Source organism: Haliotis rufescens, unplaced genomic scaffold, assembly GCF_023055435.1.
Source record: "Haliotis rufescens isolate VD_foot unplaced genomic scaffold, xgHalRufe1.0.p SCAF_2, whole genome shotgun sequence".
NCBI lineage: Eukaryota > Metazoa > Mollusca > Gastropoda > Lepetellida > Haliotidae > Haliotis > Haliotis rufescens.
The window spans coordinates 517,875-540,311 of record NW_025963890.1 but is presented as its reverse complement, the minus strand read 5'-3'; the positions used below and the strand labels follow the sequence as shown (position 1 = coordinate 540,311).

At 39.7% G+C, this 22,437-nt stretch overlaps 1 protein-coding gene across 7 annotated transcripts in view; it reads left to right on the top strand.

Moving 5' to 3' along the window:
* The window catches only part of LOC124119622 (F-BAR domain only protein 2-like), a 55,307-nt gene extending 35,654 nt beyond the window's left edge, over positions 1 to 19,653 (top strand). For 4 of the 7 annotated variants that reach the window (XM_046482186.2, XM_046482192.2, XM_046482188.2 and 1 more), the window contains 9 exons: positions 5,092 to 5,273; positions 7,375 to 7,529; positions 8,136 to 8,341; positions 10,176 to 10,208; positions 12,434 to 12,589; positions 12,920 to 13,052; positions 14,027 to 14,229; positions 14,752 to 14,981; positions 15,324 to 19,653. In XM_046482186.2, coding sequence (XP_046338142.2) covers positions 5,092 to 5,273; positions 7,375 to 7,529; positions 8,136 to 8,341; positions 10,176 to 10,208; positions 12,434 to 12,589; positions 12,920 to 13,052; positions 14,027 to 14,229; positions 14,752 to 14,981; positions 15,324 to 15,367 — 1,342 coding nt within the window. In that variant the 3' untranslated portion in view covers positions 15,368 to 19,653. The remainder of the gene's footprint in view (positions 1 to 5,091; positions 5,274 to 7,374; positions 7,530 to 8,135; positions 8,342 to 10,175; positions 10,209 to 12,433; positions 12,590 to 12,919; positions 13,053 to 14,026; positions 14,230 to 14,751; positions 14,982 to 15,323) is intronic. The other 3 variants (XM_046482193.2, XM_046482189.2, XM_046482191.2) reach the window with 2 other exon arrangements.
* The last annotated feature ends 2,784 nt before the right edge of the window (positions 19,654 to 22,437 follow it).

Here is a 22,437-nt window from a genome sequence, read left to right as displayed (position 1 = left end):
AGTACACCTCAGTCCTTGTCAGTGTTGCAGACAGTTACCATTCAGTCTGATACGTTAGAGTAAGTACACCTCAGTCCTTGTCAGTGTTGCAGACAGTTACCATTCAGTCTAATACGTTAGAGTAAGTACACCTCAGTCCTTGTCAGTGTTGCAGACAGTTACCATTCAGTCTGATACGTTAGAGTAAGTACACCTCAGTCCTTGTCAGTGTTGCAGACAGTTACCATTCAGTCTGATACGTTAGAGTAAGTACACCTCAGTCCTTGTCAGTGTTGCAGACAGTTACCATTCAGTCTGATACGTTAGAGTAAGTACACCTCAGTCCTTGTCAGTGTTGCAGACAGTTACCATTCAGTCTAATACGTTAGAGTAAGTACACCTCAGTCCTTGTCAGTGTTGCAGACAGTTACCATTCAGTCTGATACGTTAGAGTAAGTACACCTCAGTCCTTGTCAGTGTTGCAGACAGTTACCATTCAGTCTGATACGTTAGAGTAAGTACACCTCAGTCCTTGTCAGTGTTGCAGACAGTTACCATTCAGTCTAATACGTTAGAGTAAGTACACCTCAGTCCTTGTCAGTGTTGCAGACAGTTACCATTCAGTCTAATACGTTAGAGTAAGTACACCTCAGTCCTTGTCAGTGTTGCAGACAGTTACCATTCAGTCTAATACGTTAGAGTAAGTACACCTCAGTCCTTGTCAGTGTTGCAGACAGTTACCATTCAGTCTAATACGTTAGAGTCAGTACACCTCAGTCCTTGTCAGTGTTGCAGACAGTTACCATTCAGTCTGATACGTTAGAGTAAGTACACCTCAGTCCTTGTCAGTGTTGCAGACAGTTACCATTCAGTCTGATACGTTAGAGTAAGTACACCTCAGTCCTTGTCAGTGTTGCAGACAGTTACCATTCAGTCTAATACGTTAGAGTAAGTACACCTCAGTCCTTGTCAGTGTTGCAGACAGTTACCATTCAGTCTGATACGTTAGAGTAAGTACACCTCAGTCCTTGTCAGTGTTGCAGACAGTTACCATTCAGTCTAATACGTTAGAGTAAGTACACCTCAGTCCTTGTCAGTGTTGCAGACAGTTACCATTCAGTCTAATACGTTAGAGTAAGTACACCTCAGTCCTTGTCAGTGTTGCAGACAGTTACCATTCAGTCTGATACGTTAGAGTAAGTACACCTCAGTCCTTGTCAGTGTTGCAGACAGTTACCATTCAGTCTGATACGTTAGAGTAAGTACACCTCAGTCCTTGTCAGTGTTGCAGACAGTTACCATTCAGTCTAATACGTTAGAGTAAGTACACCTCAGTCCTTGTCAGTGTTGCAGACAGTTACCATTCAGTCTGATACGTTAGAGTAAGTACACCTCAGTCCTTGTCAGTGTTGCAGACAGTTACCATTCAGTCTGATACGTTAGAGTAAGTACACCTCAGTCCTTGTCAGTGTTGCAGACAGTTACCATTCAGTCTGATACGTTGGAGTAAGTACACCTCAGTCCTTGTCAGTGTTGCAGACAGTTACCATTCAGTCTAATACGTTAGAGTAAGTACACCTCAGTCCTTGTCAGTGTTGCAGACAGTTACCATTCAGTCTGATACGTTAGAGTAAGTACACCTCAGTCCTTGTCAGTGTTGCAGACAGTTACCATTCAGTCTGATACGTTAGAGTAAGTACACCTCAGTCCTTGTCAGTGTTGCAGACAGTTACCATTCAGTCTAATACGTTAGAGTAAGTACACCTCAGTCCTTGTCAGTGTTGCAGACAGTTACCATTCAGTCTAATACGTTAGAGTAAGTACACCTCAGTCCTTGTCAGTGTTGCAGACAGTTACCATTCAGTCTAATACGTTAGAGTAAGTACACCTCAGTCCTTGTCAGTGTTGCAGACAGTTACCATTCAGTCTAATACGTTAGAGTAAGTACACCTCAGTCCTTGTCAGTGTTGCAGACAGTTACCATTCAGTCTAATACGTTAGAGTCAGTACACCTCAGTCCTTGTCAGTGTTGCAGACAGTTACCATTCAGTCTGATACGTTAGAGTAAGTACACCTCAGTCCTTGTCAGTGTTGCAGACAGTTACCATTCAGTCTGATACGTTAGAGTAAGTACACCTCAGTCCTTGTCAGTGTTGCAGACAGTTACCATTCAGTCTGATACGTTAGAGTAAGTACACCTCAGTCCTTGTCAGTGTTGCAGACAGTTACCATTCAGTCTAATACGTTAGAGTAAGTACACCTCAGTCCTTGTCAGTGTTGCAGACAGTTACCATTCAGTCTGATACGTTAGAGTAAGTACACCTCAGTCCTTGTCAGTGTTGCAGACAGTTACCATTCAGTCTAATACGTTAGAGTAAGTACACCTCAGTCCTTGTCAGTGTTGCAGACAGTTACCATTCAGTCTGATACGTTAGAGTAAGTACACCTCAGTCCTTGTCAGTGTTGCAGACAGTTACCATTCAGTCTGATACGTTAGAGTAAGTACACCTCAGTCCTTGTCAGTGTTGCAGACAGTTACCATTCAGTCTGATACGTTAGAGTAAGTACACCTCAGTCCTTGTCAGTGTTGCAGACAGTTACCATTCAGTCTGATACGTTAGAGTAAGTACACCTCAGTCCTTGTCAGTGTTGCAGACAGTTACCATTCAGTCTGATACGTTAGAGTAAGTACACCTCAGTCCTTGTCAGTGTTGCAGACAGTTACCATTCAGTCTAATACGTTAGAGTCAGTACACCTCAGTCCTTGTCAGTGTTGCAGACAGTTACCATTCAGTCTGATACGTTAGAGTAAGTACACCTCAGTCCTTGTCAGTGTTGCAGACAGTTACCATTCAGTCTAATACGTTAGAGTCAGTACACCTCAGTCCTTGTCAGTGTTGCAGACAGCTACCATTCAGTCTGATACGTTAGAGTAAGTACACCTCAGTCCTTGTCAGTGTTGCAGACAGTTACCATTCAGTCTGATACGTTAGAGTAAGTACACCTCAGTCCTTGTCAGTGTTGCAGACAGTTACCATTCAGTCTGATACGTTAGAGTAAGTACACCTCAGTCCTTGTCAGTGTTGCAGACAGTTACCATTCAGTCTGATACGTTAGAGTAAGTACACCTCAGTCCTTGTCAGTGTTGCAGACAGTTACCATTCAGTCTAATACGTTAGAGTCAGTACACCTCAGTCCTTGTCAGTGTTGCAGACAGTTACCATTCAGTCTGATACGTTAGAGTAAGTACACCTCAGTCCTTGTCAGTGTTGCAGACAGTTACCATTCAGTCTAATACGTTAGAGTCAGTACACCTCAGTCCTTGTCAGTGTTGCAGACAGCTACCATTCAGTCTGATACGTTAGAGTAAGTACACCTCAGTCCTTGTCAGTGTTGCAGACAGTTACCATTCAGTCTGATACGTTAGAGTAAGTACACCTCAGTCCTTGTCAGTGTTGCAGACAGTTACCATTCAGTCTGATACGTTAGAGTAAGTACACCTCAGTCCTTGTCAGTGTTGCAGACAGTTACCATTCAGTCTGATACGTTAGAGTAAGTACACCTCAGTCCTTGTCAGTGTTGCAGACAGCTACCATTCAGTCTGATACGTTAGAGTAAGTACACCTCAGTCCTTGTCAGTGTTGCAGACAGTTACCATTCAGTCTGATACGTTAGAGTAAGTACACCTCAGTCCTTGTCAGTGTTGCAGACAGTTACCATTCAGTCTGATACGTTAGAGTAAGTACACCTCAGTCCTTGTCAGTGTTGCAGACAGTTACCATTCAGTCTGATACGTTAGAGTAAGTACACCTCAGTCCTTGTCAGTGTTGCAGACAGTTACCATTCAGTCTGATACGTTAGAGTAAGTACACCTCAGTCCTTGTCAGTGTTGCAGACAGTTACCATTCAGTCTAATACGTTAGAGTAAGTACACCTCAGTCCTTGTCAGTGTTGCAGACAGTTACCATTCAGTCTGATACGTTAGAGTAAGTACACCTCAGTCCTTGTCAGTGTTGCAGACAGTTACCATTCAGTCTGATACGTTAGAGTAAGTACACCTCAGTCCTTGTCAGTGTTGCAGACAGTTACCATTCAGTCTGATACGTTAGAGTAAGTACACCTCAGTCCTTGTCAGTGTTGCAGACAGTTACCATTCAGTCTAATACGTTAGAGTAAGTACACCTCAGTCCTTGTCAGTGTTGCAGACAGTTACCATTCAGTCTGATACGTTAGAGTAAGTACACCTCAGTCCTTGTCAGTGTTGCAGACAGTTACCATTCAGTCTAATACGTTAGAGTAAGTACACCTCAGTCCTTGTCAGTGTTGCAGACAGTTACCATTCAGTCTGATACGTTAGAGTAAGTACACCTCAGTCCTTGTCAGTGTTGCAGACAGTTACCATTCAGTCTGATACGTTAGAGTAAGTACACCTCAGTCCTTGTCAGTGTTGCAGACAGTTACCATTCAGTCTGATACGTTAGAGTAAGTAATCCTGGCACTTGGTCCTGTGCACAGGTCACAAATCTGGTGAAGTTAAGCAACATCGGTCACCAAGAGTCCTTGGATGGGTGACCACATTTCGGCAGCTTGGCTCCTGAGAGTTTCTAAGGCTTCAGTCCTTCCCCACACTGAAGCACATATAAATCATGTGGCGTCTCCTTGGGCAAGGAAGGGACTTTGTTCAAAATTTGCCACTGTTCACCCACAGCGAATGGGTACCTGGTAGGATGAGATGGCAATGTGGTTGTTAACTTTCTAGCACCCAACAGGCAGCTTGGGTTGTATACTCCCCAGGGAGCTGAGAATGATTCTTGAGTGCACAGTGATCCAGTGACCGGGGTAATAATAGGGCTTTTATTACCTCAGTCATTGCCAGTGTTCTAGACTAAGACAGTTACCATTCAGACTGATGCGTTAGAGTAAGTACACCTCAGTCATTTTTGATATTCCTGACAGTTACCATTCAGCCATGCAATCTTAGCTACAGTTGTTATGCGAGTTAACATCACTATAGTACCATTACTGACTTTTTCCGAATCGCTGTCACAGTTGACTTGGTTATGTGGTGAGATGTTATTCTCCACGATAATGGTAGATACTTATGCATTTCAGTGCAATCAAACCTAGTCAAGATCTCCTGAACCTGGACTTCCTGGTGTCGTCGTCCACCGCTTCCACCCCTACTGGCAGCACTGGTAACTACAACCTGCCCTCGCCGCTGTCGCCCCAAACACAAATCAACTGGAACAGTGCCTCGCCAAGCACAGTTACCTCCCCTACATCAGCTTCAACCAGTGAGATTGGCTTTTGCTGCTACCTTAGTTTGCCTTCAGGATGACTTGTGTTATCATTGTTGTAGGCATTGGTTCATTGTTGTCACAGAACATGGGACTTTCTCTTGAAAATGTCTGCAGCCTAATACACTTGATGTTTCCCAGGTTTCTGTTAAAAATGGATTAGTTATAGCTGGATGACTATCACTTAAAGGGTCCACTCCAGCAGTTCTATTGAGCGCATTGAAGGGGGAATTCACCCATCTCTATATAGATGTAACTAATAAGCATGTGTTGAAATGTATGAACTAACCACATGTTAACCATTCTACCTTATCCCAGATTTTTACATTTTCTTTATACTAATCAATTGTAAACCTGTTGAAAAACAGTCCTCATAGATTTATATAAATTCTACTAACCATGACTTCCAAACAAGAATATAGGTGACTTGATGTTAGTGGAATTTGTGCATTGAAGAACTATTATCGTAAGTGTATTGCAAGTGTGAATCCTGCTTTGCCCAACAGACAACACCCAGCTCCCACCCAGAAACCACACAGACAATACCAAACTCCCGTCTGCTTATATCTGTCATTTCATGCACACAGGCCATCTTTGATTCACAATTCAACTGTAGTCAAGCTCCTCACAGCGATATCCCGTTCGCGGAGCTCTCAATACTATCGTTGCCACCAGTCAAAACTCCCCACAGTGATAGATGACCACAACCATGCTTGGACTTGAACCAGCAACCGAATAACTGTTATGTTTACAAACAAGTGACGACTGTCTTGTCGCCGAATACACTTATCCCTGCTAAATTATCTTCTTTGTTTGTCAATTTGAATTTCCATTTCATTAAAACTATCATGTAATTGATATAGTAAGAATGTAAAGGAGAAGTTGATTGATTTTTCGTTAGTCTGCAATCTCGAACCAATCTGATTACAAACAACAAAGTAAATTCATCTGGAAAACATGGTCAGTCATAAACCTTTCCAAAATGATCTATGATGGCATTCCCAAAGACATGAACAAAAGTATGAGTGTTACATCATTTGGGGTTAGAGGGCAAATTTCAACATTCTTGTAATGGCGGCACCCACACTGGTGGCAGCGATGTTCCCGAGAGTGTAACGAAGGTGTCACGCTCTGAGAAGGAGCTTGCAACTGTATAATAAAAGTGACAACTCTATCCATCCAAGAATAAGATGTTTGTCAGTACTTATTTCGGATTGGTAGATTGCTTGAGAGAGTTTTATATATGCACTGAGAGTCATTGTGAATTGTTCTATGTGTTTACTATGTGTTTACTATGTGTTTACTATGTGCTGTTGGCCACTGAAACGTGCTGTCAATACAGGGAAAGAAGATATAGTTTCAACCAACTTTATGTCTTAGATCAATGCAATGGGGTAAACATGTTACTGCAGCTGCTAAATACATGTAAATACAGCCAGAATGATAGGCATTGTGTACACTTTCCTCACAAGCGTGGGTCACACCAACTGTACTACGTACTTTTTGTTGCCAACATGCACAGCATATTTATATTTGCTTTGGTCTGCAAAAGATTTCCTCTTAATCATTTTACAAATTTATGGATTCATGTTCTGCCAAAGTATTCAAACATCCAACGATGATAAACACTTCTCCTGATTATGAATAGATATTAGTTGTTAATGTAACAAACATCACCACCAACAATCTTCAGTGTGTCCCACTAATGTTCCTGATAGTATTACTACTAATGCTTACTTCTTTCTGCGCTCTGACACTAACCCAATCGACCAATGAGTATAATGGTTAGAATTGTTTTTCAGCAACCCATGCTTCTCATTATAGGCTACTAACGGAATCAGGTGGTCGCTCGCTCACTTTGTTGATGCATATTATCGTATCCCAATTGTATAGATTGATGCTCATGATGTAATTCACTGGATTGTCTGGTCCAGACTTGATTATTTACAGACTACCATCATATAGGTTGAATATTGCTGAGTGTGGCGTTAAACAACAAACTATCCCCATCAGTAACTGTGATATGAGCTTCCTAGAGATAGAGGATGTAAGGGTAGGATGTAGCCGGAATTGATATGGTGCTGTTGTTTCCCTCCAGCCTTCAATGAGTTACTGGGTCATGATGTCAGTGGCAGCAGCACGGGGCGGAACACTCCTTCTGTCTCTAGTCAGGTCTCATCACCCCTAGGGGGCATCAATCTAACTTCAGCCATCGCGAGACCACCTTCACGGAACAAGGGTATTTTCTCTCAGGTACACACCTCTGTCAAAGGCTGTCTTATTGCCATCTGTGGAGTAATCATGTTTAGTGTCAATTGTCACAGTAGAAGCAAGCCTCGTCAACAATCTCACAGAATATGGCATCATCATTAAGAGCCTCCCTCCCTCCCTCCCCCTCTCTCTTTGTCGGGGGGCACGGTTGGCCCAATCGTCTAAGGCACTGCGATTCACTGTGCAGAGTTGCGTCCCTTGGCCATGACAGAAACCTATGCTTGTGGGTTCAAACCCTGGTTCACCCCGATTATGTTTCTAGGTTTGTCAGCACCTTACCCGTGCTTGTGGGTTTCACCAAAGTGGTAGACATCTAATGCGTGCATCACTTCAGGATTTCCTCCCACATTAAGCTGACACGCCGTGATACAAGTGTAAAACTGTTAAAAGCGGCGTTAAACCCAACTCTCTCTCTCTCTAGTCCAAGAGTATTAGATTGTTTGCCAATCACTTTGTTGTTGTGTTTGTATTTAAGGTGAAAGGACACCATGGACACTGAGTGATCCATGGAATTTGTCTATTTCATACATTTATGAGTAAAGAACTAGTGGAAGAGATTGAATAGTCTGTCTGTGTGATTGTTTCAAGTCTAAGACGACGGGTCAGAACAGTCCGATCCCAATAATCTCTCGGTCCGAGAGCAGCGGCAGCGTGACGTTCAACACTACCTCCATGCCCATTGGCTCCTCCCGCGGTCCCAGTCCACTGACCATCGGCATGTCCGACACCGTGCCCCTGGCAGTGGCCTTCACAGAGACCATCAACGCCTTCTTCAAGGGTCACGATGCAACAAAGTAAGTTGAATGTAGTTGGAAGCAGTCTTTCTTCTTCGTTTGTGCTAGCTTTCTATACACAGCAATGAAGGCTACATGTTGGTTACAAAGAAACAACAAATTATTTCTTTTTCACAATATCACTCCTTAAAAGATTCTTGACCTGTTTCAGTTGTAAGTCTCCCTCTGTGACATAAGTTCATTATGCTATTGATGGCTGTTGGATCTCAATGTCCAACAGGCACCAGGATCTTAGTAAGTCACTACAATCTTATAAATGGTTTTCACATGATCAGTTTGCACTGTAGCCTTCATTCGTGTTAACTTTTTATCATACCCTTTTCTCCACTAATAATGTGACACCCTTTGTTATTAATGATTGAACTATTCCAGTGTCTGGCTTTCTTGACTCCTCTGTTGTATATACTGGCTCTGTCTCACCTGCATACTGTGTGCAGACTCTGTCCTCACTCACCCTGTGGTGATGGGGTGGCTGGAGTACACCTGTCAAGAGACAGTTATGTGTAAACAGACAACATGGCCCAGTGTTCCCGCTGGCTTTTCAAACTGCCAGTCCCAGTGGACTGGCAACTATAAAAATTAACACTCCCACACAATTTTTGTCAGTAAAGAACAAATAAAATATTATAAATATTACCTGGTTTTAACTCTTTCAACATTAATTTCAATGCAGTGAACTTTCATGGCTGACAAATTCAGTGTTGTCATTTCTGAAGTACACGTCATTCACACAAAGTCCAATCACAATTTTCTCTTTTATTTCTGAATATTTCACCTTGATTCAAGACTGTCACTACAAATAGATATATAACCTTGAAGCAAAGCAAAATATTATTTCCTTGCACTAAAAAAAGACAATGGGAAACCCTAATGATAACAGACAAGCTGATTTCATTCGAAAAGTATACTTTTTTTACTAATGATGCTGTTTTGTTCAACAACAAAGATTTACAAGATACTTTATTTGCCGGTCCACAGGGACCGGCAGTTACAAGAATTACTAGTCCAAGCCTAATTCTACAGGTAAAAACTGGTAATTACCGGTAAACAGGAACTCTGCCCTTACCTTTACATTGTGATTAACAAAGGCTTAGATTAGAAGCTGGCGTGTAACACAAACAGGAAGTTGACAAGCAGTGACATTTTCTCCACAACAAATCTGTTTTCTCGTCATGTCTTAAAATTTGAGATGGTCTGATACACCATGTTCATGCTGGAGATTAACATAGATAATAACACTCCTGTAGACATACTTCAGTTATGTTTTAGCTAGATTGGAATAAAATATTTTTTCACCTGCATGTTTTCAAACAAAGGAAATAATGGATTTCTGTGCTGTCTTAGTACGTTTAGGAAAGTATTCAAGACCATGCAGAACATCACATATAATCGTATCTTGTAAATATCTTTGTTTAATGTAGGTTCTTTATGATAAATGTAAGAATTATTTATGTAAGTTATTAATTAAATTGTTCAATCAAACAATATTTATCTTCACATTGTTTCCAAACATTTAAGTACATTTTACATACGCAAAACAATCACATCCCAAATGAGAATTTGGGGTTCACATATCTGAGTCAGAATCATATTTGTTGTCTTCCCTATATGTTGGTATTGATTTATTCCCAATGGAAAATGAGACTGTCTTTTGATAGATGTTAGTGTCACAGCTTGGAGGAAAGCTCCTCACATGTAGAATGTATAGCTAGCTTTTACTGCTAGTGCCCCTCCCTCGAGTGTGGCCCCACCCCGCCACCAGTACACTGAGTGCGTGTGTACTACTGTTGTGTATCTAGTAACTGTTGTGTGCATGCTACTAACTGTATTGCAGGTCCATCTCAGGAGAAGGGGTAGCTAGAAACAGGTAATATCGTGTGATCCCTTCGAAAACTACCCTGTCTGTTTACATGGCCAGCTTTGCATAACAACAGCTCAGCTTTCTTCAGCTTCAAAACTATACGGATAACACTGATATGAGAATGATATGCCTACCTTCTGTGTTAGCGATAGTGACTACCCAGTGTTGTGAGGTGTTGTCAGGACAACAGGGAAGCAGCCATCACTGGTTGTTGCCCGTTAATGTGATATATGACAGTAGGGCATGGAGTGAACAATATTGTCTTGTTTGTAGTCTAACATAGCCTATTGTCCTTACCTCATATGATATACTACTCAAAAGAGGGTAAGGTCACCCGATTCTTTCATATTACTATAGTTAATCCATGCCATGACTTATTATCCCCTGCCCCAACGAAGTTGGCGGGGGATATAGAAATGGGTTCCGTCCGTGTGTGTGTGCATGTGTGCGTCCCGAAATCGTTTCCGGAGCATAACTCAAAAACCGTTAAATAATTTCTTACAAAACTTTGCATGTCTATCAGACTCATGCTGAACTGGTGGCTTTTGCTATTTAGGAATTTTATAAATTTTTATGTTTTACGTTTCCATGGCAACAAGTTGGACTTAGGTTCTATAAGGGTGCTGTTCGTTTCAGGAGCGTAACTCAAAAACCATTAAATACTTTCTTACAAAACTTTGCATGTCTACTAGGCACTTACTGAACTGAGGCCTTTTGCTATTTAGGAATTTTATAAATTTTTATTTTTTACGTTTCCATTGCAACAAGTTGGACTTAGGTTCTATAAGGGTGCTGTTCGTTTCTGGAGTGTAACTCAAAAACCGTTAAATAATTTCTTACAAAACTTTGCATGTTTACCAGACACATACTGAACTGGCGCCTTTTGCTATTTAGGAGTTTTATAAATATTTATGTTTTACGTTTCCATTGCAACAAGTTGGACTTATAGTGTTTGTTTCTGGAGCATAACTCAAAACCCATTCAATACTTTCTAACAAAACTATGCATGTTTACCAGACACATACTGAACTGTCTTTTGCTATTTAAGAATTTAAGAAATTTTTATTTTTTATGTTTCCATTGCAATAAGTTGGATTTAAGTTTTAATATAGGGTGGGTTCACTTATGGAGTATAACAAATAAACTGTTAAATATTTCCCGTGTCAAACATTGCATATCTATATATAAAGCACATACTGAACTGGTGCCATTTGATATTAAGGAATTTTATAAATGTTTATTTTAGAATTTCCATTGCAGCTATTTTTACATGACCTAAGAGAAATGTTGGGTCAGTTACCTGGTTTGGGACCATAACGTGTTAAAATGGCAGGGGATATAGATGACTTCGTCGACTATACGCTTGTTAAGTATAGTAATATGAGGGAATCAGGTGGTCCTTAACTTCTTTTGATTAGTATGGCATAGAATGTGGATAAGTAGACAGAAGCACAACTAATGGAAAGTGTAGAAGCTATGCTGACCCCTGAATGTCATCCAAGTTGCTTTTTTTAGCAGAATGGTCTTGTTTCTTGCACGCAAACCCAGCACCACACATCCCATATCACCTCTTGTTATTCTCCATTGTGCCTGTATGACCAGTGCTAATCCTAAACCATACTAAGGTCTATACTAGCAAGCCCATTCCTGGCCACTAAGCAGCAGTTATAGTGTTGTGTAGATAAAAGACAACAACCTATGATTCTACAAATGCTGTTTGGGCTGTACTGTCTATAGTAGGTGTTTATGTCGTGTGTATGGTATGGATGTTTCGCAACACTCTTCTTGTTTATAGGAAGGATGTATAACTATCTCCATTGGTTGCTTTCTAACAGCATGGGGCTCCCCACAGAACAACTAACATGATAGTAGCTAGTGTTTCTCATGTGGTTCAACTGACGGGGAAGTGCATTCAGTTTTCTGGTGGGAGTAAACGATGCTTTGTGTCTTCTACTGAAGGGTTTGTGCACATTGGGATGACACTCATCCTCAACTACAATGTGTAGCCAAAACAGCAACTATTAAGTCAAAGTTCTTTGCAATTGTTATTCCAACTCCGCTGTTAAGAAGGAAACAAATTAGAATGGAATTAATCCTATGTTTCATCATTTACCAAGTTTGTTTCATTGAGTTGTGTGTTCAAGATGTCATGGCATGGTAGTTTGCCAGTTTGTCTGGGGGAATGTTGGTGAAAGCTTTAATCATGTATGTGCTGACTGATGACATTTCAGATGTGCGGTGAAAACAACGGGCAACTTGATGATGTCATTCCCTGCTGGTATCGTGAAAGCATTCACAGAAAACCCTTCACCATCAGCGCTCAGCTTTAGAATACGCAATGCAGCTAAACTGGAACAAGTCATGCCAAACACCCAGTTGTTAGTCAAGTAAGACTCTTCACAACGAGTGATCATTCAAATTCAGGGAAATTATATTCCACAGAAATTTCTCTTTTGATGAAAAAAAAGTATATGTATTCAGGGGTCAATGAGAAAGGAAGAATTAAAATTAATAAAATATTTTATGTATTGTGGCCAATCAGATGTGTAGAAGTATTGTAAATCCTACACTGGTACAGGTCTAATTGATCTATCTGTTGCCCTTGTGGTGACATGTAGACACTAAACAGTTACTTACACAGGTATTTGGGAAGTGCTGATTGTAGCAAACATGACCAAATTAAGCAGATGTTGATGCAGCATTTTGTGTTATGACAGAGACAATGACCAGAGTACAGCAGACAGTCACGTGTTCCAGTTTGACATGGGAGCTCTTGTCGACCACCTTCGGCATCAGGGGGAACAGAACAAAACAGCATCTTACTTCAATATTGATATCATTAAATACCAGGTATGGGGCCTCTTTAGTAATTCCCTCAAGCCATGTTCAGTTTGCTTACCTACCTGTTTGGTGTCTATAGGGTGTCACTTACTTCTCGGCACATGCTCCAAGGTAAGTTGGGATTTGTTTTCAGATTGGTGAATTTGTGTAGATTGTAACTTTCAGATAATCTAAGTTGGTTAACTTTGCCAACAAAACCAAACTATTGCTTCAGTGATCTTAACTCTATTCTGTTTCATAAACAATTGTCAACTCAGTTTGCAACTTAAGCCACTAGGCCAAAGCCTGATTGAAATTCTGTTCAGCTACGTAAGCTCAGCTAATAATAGTCTAAAGAAATTTTAATTAAGAGCCATATTCGGGCTAGTAGTCTCAAAAGATTTGATGCACAGACGGTCAGCTTGTCCAGATTGTTATATCATTAAAGGGCAAGTAAAGTGACAAAAAATGATAGTTATTTTTTGGCAAATATCAGTTGTCCTATCAATTTCTGAGGGAGAAAAATTTCTTAACATTAGTAGGAAGTATTTAAATGTCCAAGTGTAGGTGTTGAAATCACACGCTTTGATTCAAAAACGAACATTTTGGGGGGTGTTGCCTAAATGTACCGGTGCAATGGTGTGTGATGAAGGTTTTCATTGGCTGATGTGTGATTCTTAGCAGCTATGCATATACTGTTTTTGCTGTTTCTATTAATACTACAAAAATATCAACATTGTTAATATGTTACCTTTGACATCAAGCTGAATGTGAAATTAAGTTGTGTTCCCAGATTTACCATGTTGAGTATATGTGCCTTGGTTTGCTAACACCCTCCATGTGCTCATGGGTTCCTCCACAGTGGGAAACACCTGAGCACTTTTCCTCCCACATTAAATTGGAAGGCTCTGATATACTTGAAACACGGTTTCAGGAACGTTAAACAATTCATCCCCTCCCTGAATGTGACAAACTGTTAATAATTTGATCTGGTACGTCTGTAGGTGCGGGCTCACCCTGGCGTTGAGAGCACTCCTCTACCTCTGGTTGTGTACTGGAAATGCGAGGACAAGAACACCGAGTATCGCCTCGACTACCGTTACAATGCCAGCTCCATGGCTTCCGCTGCAACGCTCAAGAATGTTCTTGTTGCTGTCAATATCAGTGGAGGCGTCACCAAGATGCAGAGCATTCCCCCTGGGCACTGGTGAGCATGTCGTAGTATCTAGGATGACAAATACTTCATATTAGTTATTGGGAGCATTACCATGAGTGGAACAAAGTTGTTTTTTTAATGCCACACTGGCAATATTCCAGCTATATGATGGCGATCTGTAAATAATCGAGTCTGAACCAGACAATCAAGTATTGACATCATGAGAATTGATCCACGCAATTGGATAAGGTACAAGCTTGTTGTATGACATAGGTGACCCAGTTGTCTAGGGTGCCTCAATTCGCTGTGCAGAGTCCCTTAGGTAACTTCTGATTGTGGGTTCGCGGGTAACCCTGTTACGTTTCTAGGTTTGTCAGCACCATACCTGTGCTTGTGGGTTCACTACAAGGTAAACCTTTGAGACCTGCATCATTTTGGGCTCTCCTTGCACATTAAGCAGACATGCTGTGATGTTACTGAAATACTGTTCAAAGCTGCGTAAACCCAACTCACTCCAACGTATCCTCTATTTCCAACTAGTTTGGACCTCCCGATAATTTGTGTCTATTTCAGGAATGAAGAGAACAGTCGAGCAACATGGAAGTTGAACGACATCTCCGAGGTGAGCGAGCAGGAGAGCCAGGGATGTATCCGGTCCAAGTTTGAGCTGAAGACAGGTCCAAGTGTGCCATCCACCACTGCCCTACAGTTCATGTGTGAGGGCACCACACTGTCAGGGGTGGAGTTTGAACTAGTTGGGCCAGGCTATAGGATATCACTAGCAAAGAAGAGGTTTGCCTCAGGTCAGTGGGAACTGCTTCTGTAGCTTTGGTATGGGTGCCTACCATGCTGTGTCAATTTGTTTACCCATCACCTGGTCGAATAGGCAGTTCTGTGGCCTACTTCACCTCCCCCTGTACAAGTCATGTAGTTTGACTCCTTCTTATTTCTCTCCAGCGCCCCTATAACAATTTATCTTTCCCATGATCAGACTGTTTCTAATTTGTTTAGTTAGATTACATTTCAGATAGTACAAAAAGTGTGAATTTTTTTTTGATACAACATACAAAAAAACTGATATCATTATTTGCAATATAAAACAGAAACTAATAGAGAGAGCTAACATATCTTCTTTTTTGTTTCAGGAAAGTACTATGTCGACCCTGAACCCGACAATAAGTTAGTATGACGGCAACTTTGAATATTATAGAGTAGCTATATACACAAGGGTTCCTTTTCCACTTTAAACTGTGATTTTAAGCTAATTCCAGTAATTTGTTGTTGGAGAAGGAGCATGAGGATCTGTGATATTAATATCAGCCTGACCAGGTACCGTGTGCTACCTACAAGCAGATCTCCCACAGTAGATTCCCATTCCTGACCCCCAAGTCCACATACAGGAGAAGCAGGAGCATACACACCATAGCCTCCTCTGTCCAGCCATGCAGGGGGACAGGCCCTCAGATGGCCACGCCCATTCAGACCCAATCAGATGGGTACATTGACCACACCGATCACTTAATAGAAACATGCAGCAGATCACACATTATTGACAGAACTACATTTCTTACTATTTTATACAGTCACTTCCATGAGATTTCAGGAGATCTTATGTAAATATATGATAAAATCTAGGTTGTTTTTAGTGATTTTTGTTGAAAGTATTTGTTAATGTGACATTCTGGCATGGCTATGTATACTGGTACTGTATTCAGATGTGATAACATTAACTGTATGTCCAGTATGTAGTACATATGTTGTGAGGTTAATAACATGGCGACAACAAAATTATGTTATATCAAGAACTTTATCAATACAACTACGGAATGCCAAATATAGAATCCATGTTATTTTAATACACAAGATGTAAGTGATGTGAATTATCAACTATGGTGCTTCTAGCTTGTGTGTTCCGGGACCTATCCCTCAAAACAATCCTATTGCGTGCCATGATTATCATGACAGCCATTAACTTAGACTTGTACTTGTCTTAGCACTAAGATTGCTTTGTGGAACGGAGCCACTGGCCACATTCTGCAAGTTTATCTTAGCATCACGACTGTGATACATCTGTGTTGAAGGAGAAGATATACGACAGTAATGGCACTTAAATTGGTTTGTTGAATAAGGTCCTGTATGGGTGGAACATGTATCTTTAACAATGTTTGAAACTAAGCAGGCAAGTAGAAGACCCTGTCATTATCCTAATGTTAAAATCTTAAGATTTTGGGGGTCCTTACATTCAAATACCATGGAACATCTTGAAGACCCCAGGAACCCCCCTGAATTTTGAAACCCTTAGCTGTAAGAGTACTGGTAGATTCATCAGTGGAGTGCCTCCGTAGTTTCTTGTGTTTGTGCCTCTACACACAATGGACAGACAAGCTTCAACAATATCCCATGTTGTAAATTTTGTACATACATCTCATGAAAGTGCAATAGTAGCTTGTGATCTGTAACATACTGATGTCATCACTGTAGATAGACAGGTTTTAATGGGGAGGGGTGGGGAGGTTGGGTCAGATATGTAAATAATAAATTCATAATTCCAAATTTCACAATTGGGGTCTAGGTAGGTTGAGTCCAGAGATGGGAGAAAACAATATTGGATGAGAGTAGAGTTGATTGATCAACATTGAATATACTATGAAAAATATGTTGAGTACCACCCGATTCTATCATATTACTATAGTTAATCTTACATGGCATGACAGATGAACAATGGTAATATGAAAGAATTGGGTGGTCCTTAACCTTTCTTGCGTAGTATACAATAATTGCCCTGTTACACCACAGGATAGCTAACTTTGGAAGTTACAATTTACTCAGATAGGTTTCCAATATAACTGAAATTTTGAAGATAGATCAACCCGTAAAGCAAGAATATGTGTCCAATTTATATTTCACAATATAATGGAGGTCATTTGTTGTTTGAGGGAAGATAACAGATACATTTCATTTATTACACCTCAATGTTTTGTTTGTCAAACATTTCAAATATTTTCACATCATTTTGAAAAGTATGTAGTATGGTCAACATTAACTGTTTTTCCCATAAATCTTTACATACATGTATCTTTTGTACTTGTGTTCAGTCATGTTGTACTATGAATCTGAACAGTGCAGTGTTTATAACCTTTGTTACAACTTGTACTTTCTGTGTAGGCACTTTCAAAAGCAGTCAAAGCAATTTTTGTGAGATTATTGTTAATTGCACAGTGTTAATCATTCTCCACCACACTGGTAAGCATTGTATGTTTCTAGAATGAAAAGCATTATTTCAGCAGAGAAATCCCTCGTTTACTGTTGATTTGAGATGTTCTTCAAGTGCTGTCCTGAAAGCAAGAGCTTGTGACTGGGCAGCTCCTAACACTGCCACGTAGTGTTGTGGAGTACAAGTGTCCCCTGTGATCTGCTGTACTGTACATGCCGTAGTTCCTGAAGTTGTGTGCCAGTCAAAGGAGAGAGGGAGTAGACGAGGAAAAGTGCTCTATGTATCTCATTGTAATGCTTTAACATGTAATGTCTCGACTACATTTTAATGTGTATTGTTCTCATACAGGTTGTTCTGTATAATGTATGTATGTACTTAATGTATAGATATTACCCCGGGCATTCTAGGGGATAAGTGCCATACTGCCAGGCACACAAACCCACATCTACAAAATACTATTTCTGTCATCATGTGAAACCTGTCCCATATTGTTTGTCTGATTTATACACATTAAATTACACAGTATGTGAAACTGCTTATATTTCAGTGAACAAATTTATATCTTTTTTTTTTAAGAGCGATGGATTTTGTTTGTTTCTAAATGGCAATAATATAAGATGTCTCTTGAATGTAGGAAATAGAATGTCAGTTGATTGTCAGGAGTTCATGGTCACATTACAATGTTCAACTGTATTTAACTCAGTTTAACATTTTGGGTTGGCATTACATGTTTGGAACTTGATTTTCTATGAATAATAGTTTTGTATATACAGGTGTGGTATGATAGATTTCGGCGATCTTTTTCAGTTTGGAAATCAGGTGCTTTCTTGAAGATAAAATCCTGTCATTGCACCAGAGCTACAGACAAACAGCGTATTTGCGTAAAATACCCCCCCCCCAAAAAAAATATTCAAAATCCAATTACTTTCAATATACTTGTGTACGGAAATGCATGCATTAAATGAAAAACTCAAATGTTTAAAAAACAGCTCGTGTAAATTCCCAATGAAGCTTTTTCAGCATGCATACAAAGGAGCTAATTTCCTAAACACAATTACGAGCTAATTTACTTTCAGCTCAAGCCTGAAAGCCTGGTCAAGCCTATTTATTTAGAACAGTTATATACATCTAACACATTATTTCTTTTTTATATATATCTTAAAATGTTCACTATTTTTGGGGAAAATCCAATAGCGTGATGAATAGATAAGTGAAAAAAATATTACCCAATGAAAAATGTAATAACCCAATTAAAATAGAAACTGTAGAGTAAAAACTCAATTGCTCAAAAAGCTATCTGGAGCTCTGTTGCACATATCAGAATAATAGAACTATCCATGAAAATGTGATAAAAATACACAACATGATGAGTGATGTAATGAAACAATCTAACCTATAATTAACAAACATCACCAACACGAATAATCTTCAACAAGCGAAGACATGTAATATTACTAAAGTAATTCCTGCCATCTTTGTAAGTAGACAGGAAGACAATTGGGGTTTGCATTACTTTTGGTTGTTACAGATTTACTTTGTTATCTGTTGATTGTTACATTATTTGTTATGTTTGGCTGTGAGTGGAAATGATATTAGTAAGAATTCCATCTGGAAGTAATCAATTTTACATGGTAAAAACGGATTAATTGATTTGGTTGGTTTTTTTCATCTTTTCTTTATTTTTGTTCTGAGGACTTTTGAATCATTTTTTTCTTCTTTGCTTTTAAGTGCCTTAATTTTTCATTTCAATCATGATAAAATGTGTGACTTTGTCATCTCCCACAATTTGCTATATTTACTTCTTGTTAGTCAGTTCTGACACAATACTTCTCATTTGTACACAGTGATCTATGCATCATAAGATCAGGTACCCTATTTACCACATGGGTGTGTAACTACCTAATCATTCCCTCTTACATGATGTTCACAACTCCGATGTACAAAACAGTAGTGGTGTGAAACCCAAATTATGATTTACTTTTAAGTGTTCTTTCAATACTTCAAAGGAGCAGAGATGTGAATAATCCATTAACAGCCATTGTCACATGATTTCAAGGATTACTGCTTGAATGCCAAATGTTAAAGATATAAGCAGATAGCTTTACCCAGACAATATCAGGATGATGATCTTATGTCCATCTTCCTGAGGCAAAAGAGTTAACTGAATTTAAAAGTCCAGTTTCCACCCTTGCCGAACTAGGCTGGTATTATGGAGTTACATTTTGGCTGGACTAACGAGTCCATGCATAGTCCAATCAAAATCGCGCAACAAAATCGAAATCCGGTTCGTAAACTGTCATGCAGAATTCGGTCAATTGCAGGATTTGCAAAGCATGTGCACCGCTAACTTGTCGTCAACAGATATTTTCCTAATCTTTTCATGTTTTTAATCAAGATGTGCAAATGATTTGATGCACTTTGCGATGTAAGACCTGTTTTATCACAATACAGATCTTGGTTATCGATCAGATCGTCTTGACTGGGTGCTGCCATTTTGTTTGAATCAAATGCAAGTGATACGAGTGTTGGAGTCTTTTTGGTCAATAGGAGAGGCATAGGAGGGACATAGCTCGTAATAGGCACTGGTGCCGCTACGATCGAGCCCAGGAATTCCAGCCTAGTTCATCAAGGGTGGAAACTGGACTTTCATAGTCAGTTAACTCCCTTGCCTCGGGTAGATGTCTTAAGTCTTGTACACATTAATTTTATCCTGCTGTTTCACCTTGTATCTGAATGTCCCTGGTATCTGCACTTCACTCTTATTTCCTTTAAGGACGGTAAAGACATTTGTTATCAAAATTGATACTTATAGTCTTGGACCTAGGTTTTCATGACGCATGGGCTGCTTATTCATCAAGTTCTTTGAATCTAGTTTCAAACAATAGGTTTCAATTTCATTATGTATATGTCAAATGGTATCACTTTGTATTGAGTATTTGGTTACAAATTTGATATCAATATCAATAAAATATCTGTAGCAATACTCATTATTCAGGTCATCATATCATTGTGAATCTGTCATTAGTAATTTACTGAACACTTTTGGCAGTGCCACTTTTCAAGTTGTCAGTCAGTAGATTTTGTGTCAATATTCACGGTTGTTGCACAATACATTGTGTGTATTCTATTTAGTTTGCTTTCCCTATCTCAAATTTGGATATTGTTGTTCAAGTATAGTTAAGTATGCAGGTGTGAGCAGTTCAATATTTTAAGATATTCTACAAAACCATGAGTTACTTGGGTATGTTATGTCCCAACAAATATGTCAAACATTTGTTAGGCTAGTACTTAGAAATTTTAATTGTTTTTGTAGGTATACCAATATAATAATTTTAATTTGTTAATGTTAGATGTTACCAGATTATTGGAATGATTTATCTAATTTCTTACATTTTTGGTGGGTTTTTTTCCAAGGGAGATAACTTCTGTATATCTGCATTTGCAAGTTACCTCCCCTTGTCACCATCAGCATCACCAGTTGTGAGATGTAGATATCCAATGTTCTCAGCTTGGTGCCTAATGTCTGATGCTCAACAGTCATCTTCCATTGTTGTATGTGCTTCAGTGTCATTATTATTTATAACTGTACATATGGACATGAATTGTTCCAAATATGTACATTCTATGAAGTGTGTTAATACTGCATGTGAAGTATCCCCCTGTTATCTTTCTGCAAGTGCTTTGATGGGCCATTGTAATTGTATGATTTTGAACATACTGTAAATTGTACAAATTTGTATAAACTGTTTTAATATCTATGATTTTAGTTATTTGCAAGATTTTAGTGTCATCATTGAAATCATATATCGTGAGATAATCATTATCAACATTTTGTGTATGAATTCAACCCAATTGAACACAATAACAACTAAACAGATTATCCTGAAGTTTTTTTCATTTTCACTAATTATCAAATCAAATGTATCCACCAGATTATTTATCAACAAATCATTAAACAAGGAAGAAAATGACAATTTGTGTTGTTCTTATTTTGTGTCCAAGGTCAGCCACAAAACACAAGTCCCTTGCATAATGATTAGCTCCTACGTGGCAGCCAGTGGGTTTGAACAATGTCCACAACGTCTCCACCACGTCTCCACCACATGGTGATAGTCAATCTAAACATGCAGTGGGTTGAACAATGTCCACAACGTCTCCACCACATGGTGATAGTCAATCTAAACATGCAGTGGGTTTGAACAATGTCCACAACGTCTCCACCACATGGTGATAGTCAATCTAAACATGCAGTGGGTTGAACAATGTCCACAACGTCTCCACCACATGGTGATAGTCAATCTAAACATGCAGTGGGTTGAACAATGTCCACAACGTCTCCACCACATGGTGATAGTCAATCTAAACATGCAGTGGGTTGAACAATGTCCACAACGTCTCCACCACATGGTGATAGTCAATCTAAACATGCAGTGGGTTGAACAATGTCCACAACGTCTCCACCACATGGTGATAGTCAATCTAAACATGCAGTGGGTTTGAACAATGTCCACAACGTCTCCACCACATGGTGATAGTCAATCTAAACATGCAGTGGGTTGAACAATGTCCACAACGTCTCCACCACATGGTGATAGTCAATCTAAACATGCAGTGGGTTGAACAATGTCCACAACGTCTCCACCACATGGTGATAGTCAGTCTAAACATGCAGTGGGTTGAACAATGTCCATGTCTCCACCACATGGTGATAGTCAATCTAAACATGCAGTGGGTTTGAACAATGTCCACAACGTCTCCACCACATGGTGATAGTCAATCTAAACATGCAGTGGGTTGAACAATGTCCACAACGTCTCCACCACATGGTGATAGTCAATCTAAACATGCAGTGGGTTGAACAATGTCCACAACGTCTCCACCACATGGTGATAGTCAATCTAAACATGCAGTGGGTTGAACAATGTCCACAACGTCTCCACCACATGGTGATAGTCAGTCTAAACATGCAGTGGGTTGAACAATGTCCACGTCTCCACCACATGGTGATAGTCAATCTAAACATGCAGTGGGTTTGAACAATGTCC